Source organism: Cajanus cajan, chromosome 6 (assembly GCF_000230855.2).
Source record: "Cajanus cajan strain Asha chromosome 6, NIPB_CcT2T_4, whole genome shotgun sequence".
NCBI lineage: Eukaryota > Viridiplantae > Streptophyta > Magnoliopsida > Fabales > Fabaceae > Cajanus > Cajanus cajan.
In genome coordinates this window covers 40,305,330-40,312,952 of record NC_138522.1, presented here as the reverse complement: position 1 = coordinate 40,312,952, position 7,623 = coordinate 40,305,330, and the positions used below count along the sequence as shown (strand labels likewise).

Genomic DNA, 7,623 nt, shown 5'->3' with positions numbered 1-7,623 from the left:
AATATGAAATAAATGAAACTAAAGAAAGTATTTAATTTTTTTAATATTTTCAATTAATTATAAATTATAATCTATGCTAAATTTATTGTTTCTAATAATAATTCACTCTAAACATTACATTAATATTGATTTTTAATTAGTTAATTGTGTAAAATCTATTGGACTGTATGTTGTTTAAACTCTTTCAATTATATTAGAAGTTTTTTTTTAATTTTTTAATAAGATGAAAAAGTGAAAAATAAAATAAAATTGTGACTTAATCCTAGTTATAAGCAGACATTAAAAATAAATATTATGTCCATTGAATTATAATTACTATTTGTGGTAATACATCACAATAATGTTGTCAAGACACCCAAGTCATATGGTTTAACTGTCCAAAGTACACTAACGGTTAAACTCAAAATCAAGCCACGCCACTGAAGCCAGATATGGGTAGACTGCCAAGAGAATAAGATATTACATAAATATAAAATATATAATTTTCTTACAAACATAACTCATTTATTTGTTGTTTTGCATCGAGAGTATTTATAATTGATAGGTAAATAATTTCTTTATAGACATAAATTATTGAAGTATAACTTTTTAATAATATACTTTTCTCCATATACCGTTAGGAATACACTATTTATTGTTAACCATAAACTTTTAATACATCAATGTTAAACAAATGCAACCTGAATTTTTTGAGGTGAATCCGATCCAACTATGAAAATGATTATAAGCATTGAAGAAAAAGCCATATGGGAGGTCTTTTCCGAGAAGCACAGTGTTGAATTGGCCAACCAGTTTAGTTCAACCAACAACGCATAACAATGGCATTTGTAAATTGTAATTCATGCTAGATAATGACAGAAAAGGAAAACCATGCTGTTTAAAATAAGTTGAGCTGACGATAACAGAAGAAAAAAGTAGAGCAAGGCTAGGAGTAAATAACTCGGTTGTTAACAAGTCCTAGATTAAAATTTTAGATACATGTTTTGAATTAATCAACTTGATCTTCTTGTTTAACAAAGCTAATAATTAGCTTTAATGTAAATCATCTTCAATTTGATTTTTCATTGGATAGAAATGTTTTTTTTAACAAGTTATGTGAATAGTTTTCATTATAAAATTATATAAATTTAAACCTAACAAATCCAATTATATCGTCATAGAGGTACATTTGGGATAAATAGTTTAATTAAACACTTAGATTTAATAAGGTTTTATTATATGAAGGCTTATCCCATACATTTAACCATAAATTTTATTAAAAATTTATATTTAAATATGTATTTATATCCATTAAGTAGGAGATAAATTTATTTTTAGTCTCATAAATTTAAAATTTATTTTATTAGTCTTTGTGATTTAAAAAAAAAATCTTATTTTAGCCATTTGCTCAAATGCTATTGGTGAACATGTAAAAAAATCATTTATGAATGAATCTTTTATACAAAACTCTCTTGTTATTATTTTGTTAATAAGAAGATCATGTTATTGTATATAAATAACAATTTATCTCCCAATGGTGATACAAAAATATGAAAAAAAAGACCTTTAAAATTTAAGCTAAATTGTACTTTAAGCTCCCTTATAATAATATATTTGCAATTTTATTCCTTTTATTTTTAATTTTTACAATGTTAGTCTCTAATTTTATAAAATCTACAAGTTTAATTTATTGGTTGAATGTTAATCATTAAAATTATAATATTAATCATGATTTAAGATTGAATAGATAACATATCAATTAATATTTAATAATATCGAGACTAAATTTTAATTTTTATTGTCATTTTTATCACATAAAAGTGGTACAATAAAATGAAAAAATAAATTAATAATATAATTTAATTTAAATATTAATTATCATGTCATTTATTTAATATTATATCTCAATGAATGATATAATTTTAATAATTAATGAATGAACATATAACAAGAAGATTAAAATTACGAATTTTAAAAAATTGAGAATTGGAGTCACAAATAAACTTACTCTAAATTTAAGGAATTAAAAAAATATTTAAGAGAAAAAAAATTGATGAGCAGCTAAAAAGATTGAATGAAAATTATTAGTAAAAAATTAAGTGGGCTTGGGCAATGAGCATATCCCAGCCCATGGAAGAGTTTGGGTTGAAGGTGTGAGAAAATTGAGTTTGAGGCTTGGAGGAGTATTGTGTGGAGAGAACTGAGAAGCATGGTGGTGGTTGGAAGTGCGGTGGCAGCGTTTGCAGTAGCAAAGCCCTCGCCACTATTCTTGTTAAGAGCACAAAGGGCTTTCAAATTCAGACCCCTCTCTTCCTCTTCCGTACCTTCTAGAAAGCTCGTCTTGTACTCAAAGCCCGGTTGCTGTTTGTGCGATGGCCTCAAAGACAAGCTTCAATCTGCATTCTTACTGTCCGGTCCCGATTCCCTTAACGACGTTCACTTGCAGGTATCTCTCGTAGCTTCTACTTGTGTGCGTCGCTATCAATACCACGTTTTGATTTTGTTTTTGTTAGATAAGGGACATAACCAGCAATCCCGAGTGGGAAAGCGCTTACCAATATGAGATACCAGTGTTGGCTAAAGTCCTTTCCGACGGCACCGAGGTTTGTTCACTTTGCTTTATACGTAGGGCACGCATTGGTGAATTTGGAGTTCTATAGTCATGCTTTTTTCTTGCAGCATTTTAATCAAACTAAATACAAGCGCAATGAGACTTCTACTTTGTGGTTTTATGAGTCCTCAATTACTTCACTCTCTGAGGAATGAGGGTTTTTATTTCATTCAGGATTATTCCCTATTTGCAAATGTTTATTTCACTGATTTTTGTCCATCCTTGCTTTCCCCAATGTAAGATGCAGTCTGCTAGTTTGGACCCGGCTCATTGTTAAGCACAATAGACAATCTTTTAATTTTTCACGAGTCATCATTGTGATCTTTCGTTTGAAAATGCATAATTGGTCCAATTTGTTAGTATTGTTGCTTGACTCCCTATTGAGCTGATAAGCCCATTTTTATTCCATTTTCGCTGTTATACCATGTATTTGGTTGTAAATTGTATTACTTAGTTGTTCCAGTTTTCCTTTTTTAGGCAGATTTCTCCTTACTGTTAATATTGGTGTTTGTACATTTTTGGACCTAACTATTGGGTGGTCAGAAGTTAGACATTTCATCTGAATTTTGATCTATATTTAGATTTATGTAATTTATTGCAAATGGTGACTATTCTGCCAAGGGTGATGCCATTGGCCATTGTGCTGGGAGATACTGAACTGTATGCATAGGAAATATACTTTATGCAGTCTAGAGTAACATGATTATAATTAGTACTTAATACGGAACCCACAAAAAATCTGATTCGAATTTCATATGTATCAAGTATTAAACATGAGTATATGACATTTAGACACTTAAATTTGATGATAAAAAATGCCAGTATATATTGAGAAATGGCTGGAATGATCGTTCACATGAAGAGTTTGTTGGAATGTTTCATGCCTAGAAAAAAGAGATTTTGCTAGAAAATATTATGACGAGCCAAAACTTCTCAAAATTCTTTAAAAACAACATTTGGAATTGGAAGCTCTAAACCATAAGAACTTTGGATGCTCGAAAAATTGAAATTGTAATTAAGGTTGGTGTGTGTCAATCACATTGTTGTGATTTACTTGCTAGGAAAAGTGATCATTGTTGTGATACACAATGGAACCTGGTGTGAATTAGTGAAAAGAAATCGTCAGAATGATCATTGATGAAAAGAGAACACCATGGCAAATAAATACTAGATGATTTGGGATGTTGACTTGACTCAAGCTTCCTTGACTAAAGAGTGGTGGGGTGAAAGCATCTGGGATTGCTATTGGTGCAACTGGAGTGTATAGAATAGAGACTAGTGGTGCCAGAGTGTTAGATTGGTGAGCTAAACTGCATTTGGTACTAAGACTAGGGCCAAATTGTGTCTAGGACAAAATTCTAGGCCAAACACTTATATTTCTTCCCCTTAATGTTGTGCTAGCATAATGATAAGGCAAGGATAAAGCCACATAGAATCTCATGAAATAACTTAAATATATCAAACCTAATGGATGGAGAGTACATGCCAGATTTGAACATACACACGTTATAATGCTACCCACAAGAGCCAAGTAGCCACGAGAAGGTGGTCAACAAAGGTGGCATGATTAGGCCTGAAAGAAGGTTAGAAGGCTGGATGATTAGAGATGATAATAGAGAGAAAAGAATGATGATTTGAGGCTTTTGTGAAGGGTGTGGTTTGGGGATGAACTAGGTAGAAATTGGTGGACTTGTAACAACTTGGATATATCGAAATGAGACGGATCAACATATTTATACGAGTATGACATTGTATAGCTAAGAATGACTTAAAGAAATTAATTTGTATTACTTATACCAATAAGATATATCTACTTTTTGATAGTTCATCACTTAAGAACTCCACAGTTAAGCGTGTTTAATGTGGAGCGATTTAGAGGTGGGTGACCTTCTAGAAAGTTTTTCAAAAAATGTGTGAGTGAGGACAAAGCGAGTTGAAAGTCTTGTGTTGATTTGTGCAATTAATCGTTGATCCTAAAGATGGAAAAACATCTCAGAAAAGGCTACCTATGGAGGATTTTGGTCAGTGAAGGGTTCTTACCAATGGGAAGTTGAGTGAAGTCTCAATGTGTGAAGCATCATGGAGTGGAGTCGTTGAAATGTCAAATCTGAAGGATGTTACATGGTGACCACTTATCCAATCTTATCGGTGGTGGTTTGAATGCTGGTATGGTAGCAAAATAGTTCCAAATTTAGTGAACTTGGCAGCAAAATAGTAATAAGATAGGTTATGGAGGATGATATTAATCTCATTCCTTGTTGAAATTATTAGGTCATAATTATCGAGGGATAAAAATGAGATAAAAGACTGCCCTAAAATTGATATTGACTTCACGTGTTTATTATGTTATGATGTAAAACATAAAAGCTTTAACCCTCATTTATAAGGAAATAGGGAAGCTAATCCTAAAAGAAACACCATCTATTTTCTATTATAAGCAAAAAAAATTGATTTTACACATATTAAGAAAATTAGTTATCTACATTAAATTTTACTATTTTCATAACATTCTTCCTTAATTGTCCTTGTTATAAAGGACAAAAAGAAGTAATGTAACAGTAAGGTCTTGTATTAAAAAAAGGAATATTTTAGGGAAGGTATCATTTAATGAGACAAAAGTAGTTAAAATTTGCTTATATTTATGAACAAAAATATATATAATTTTTTTGCTTATAATAGAGAACAGAGAGATTAATCTAAAAATCTTTAAATTATCCTAAAATATAATCAAAGTATTCTCATATTTTTTTCATTATTCTAATATTACTGTTCTTAATCTTCATTTTTCAAAGGAAAACCCAAGTTACTTGTTTGTAAGTTGGTAGGCGTATTTGGGTATTATTCATGAAGTAACAATATGATACCCAGCCTTTAACATTGGAATAGTGCAAGTAGGGGGAATTCCTTAAGGTTTTGGGGTTGGATGTGGTGTCAAATTTACTTGAGTGATTTATTTACGATCGATTGATGAAGACTTCTCCGGTGTTTTATCCGTTAAATTCCATAACAAAGTTTTTATGTGGGTTTAAATTGACCCGGGGTTGAACAGGATGGAGTTTCAAAGTCACAAATGTTCGATGATTGAACATATTGGTTAGAGTTTATTATGTTCAAAGCTAATTTAAAGATTTTTTATTGAGAAAGATATATGGCTTAAGGATTGTCAGTGTGAACTGATGAGGAATTTATCGTACTACTGTTAAACGGATAATAATTGAAGTACAAAGTAATGACACAAATATGCACAGCACGATCAACCACATTTATGTAGACCTAATGAGTCACATTTGATTAATGACACCCGTATTTTCATGATATAAGGGTTAAAGACCTATCAGTTGTAAGGTCTTTTTTGCTCCTTAATTTTGGTTGTAAGGTTGTATTGTGCCTGTTTGCGTTAGGTTAGATGGGCCAATATGAAGAAAGATTTATCGTACACAAATCTTTATTGCGCTGTCTTGTCAAAAGGAGAACCTATGATCTGTGGTCATTGTGTCAGCCCAACCTAAAAGGTTTCCCAACTGAACTTGGACCATTATCCTTGGTGCAGGCCCAGCCACTGATTGGCCCGACTTATTTGTTAGCCATCCTAAGCTTGAATAAGTACTCAGTCATCTTTATATGTTTGTCCTTTTCCATTTTAAAGTTGCATTGCAATTTACTCACCCTCTTTATGAAGACGAAGCTCATGGAACAAGTTCATCAAAAGTTTGATATTCCTATTTGTTTTCTGATTCTATGGTCCAAATCCAACTGTTTGATTCTAGATTGTGTTCTACCTGTTTAGTTTCTGGATTCTTATAAGTTAATTAATCAATACTCTCCCATCTTAGTTCCCAATCAGTAATTTTACAGCTCGTGTGACGTGCTTCTCCAATTTCCAGTTTATGATGCTAAAGCATATATGTATCATTTGATCATTGGTTCTAGGATTGACTTACCCTTTCTTGCAATGTTCATGATCACCAAATAAATAATAAAATAAGACTCAACATATAGAGGAAATGGTTCTGTATCTCATGTGAATTTTTTGTCATATTTTCCAGGTGGCTTTACCACGATTGTCCCCACGTCTAGGAGTGGAGCTCCTCCAGAAAAAGATAGCTGCTGCTCTGAAACAACAATAGAGGCGTTTCAGTTCTGTTTGTTTTGTAACCTTACGTTTTATCATTCAACATTTTTTTGTAAATTTTATTTGTAGAGTTCCATTATCATTTTTAAATATTTTGTGAAGTATCTGTAGTGTATTGAATAAATTAACTACATAAAGTTAAAGAAACTTGTACACGTGCACCCATCAATTGTCGTAATACAAACTGAACCCGAGTGCGTAACGAATGATATCTAATAAGTTTAAAATAAGAAGTTCCGTATGATAAATCAGAAGAAAAATTAATGTATTATCTCATATATCAAAACACCATATAGATTTGTTCCATTTACATATTCGGAGGTCTTGGTTGCATTTAACTTTTTGTTGAGGGTTGTGAAATTCGTGAAGAGTCTCTACTAATCGTTTAGCGGCTGTTCTGATAACAATGATTCTTCTTAGGGTTTGAACTTAGGTTTTCTCAAAGGGACTTCTGCTTACTCATTGCTGAGTCAAACCCTTATCATGGAAGAGTGCATGTTTTCCTGCACGTAACATGTTGGAAAATTTTGAGAACGCATGATAACAAATGAGACACGCAAAACAAAATATTCAATTCTGCAGTATAGTGATGTATTAGGTAGAAATGGGCGTCACTTTCCTAATACAGGATGGATTTGAGTTTATTTCTTTTGTCATTTTAATAATGATTACGTGGAGTTAGGAAATTTAAGAATAATGCTAAATACGTATTTCTTTATATCTATACTGTTTTTATTCTTTGATAAAGGTTGGTTTTATATCATTCTTAATATATCTATGCTTTGATTTTGACAAGAAAATATGTGGAGATGCAACTTCTTTAAGATCTATGTAGCAAACACTTTAACACAATAATGCAAGTTCTTGTGCAACACAATAGTGCAAGTTGTTGTGCAACACT

General features: G+C 31.5%; 1 protein-coding gene across 2 annotated transcripts; it reads left to right on the top strand.

Annotated features, from left to right (window-relative positions):
- Positions 1 to 2,110: 2,110 nt before the first annotated feature.
- LOC109808622 (Thioredoxin superfamily protein) lies at positions 2,111 to 6,883 on the top strand. 2 transcript variants are annotated; one of them, XR_014434668.1, is made up of 4 exons: positions 2,111 to 2,425; positions 2,493 to 2,582; positions 2,659 to 6,298; positions 6,637 to 6,883. XR_014434668.1 is itself a non-coding variant. In XM_020371679.3 (3 exons), exons 1-3 carry the CDS (start codon positions 2,189 to 2,191, stop codon positions 6,715 to 6,717), a joined length of 408 nt encoding a protein of 135 aa, XP_020227268.1. In that variant the 5' UTR covers positions 2,116 to 2,188; the 3' UTR covers positions 6,718 to 6,883. The 2 variants fall into 2 exon arrangements, 1 of the variants encoding a protein (XP_020227268.1); XM_020371679.3 differs by lacking the exon at positions 2,659 to 6,298 and having other exon boundaries at positions 2,116 to 2,425.
- Positions 6,884 to 7,623: the final 740 nt, after the last annotated feature.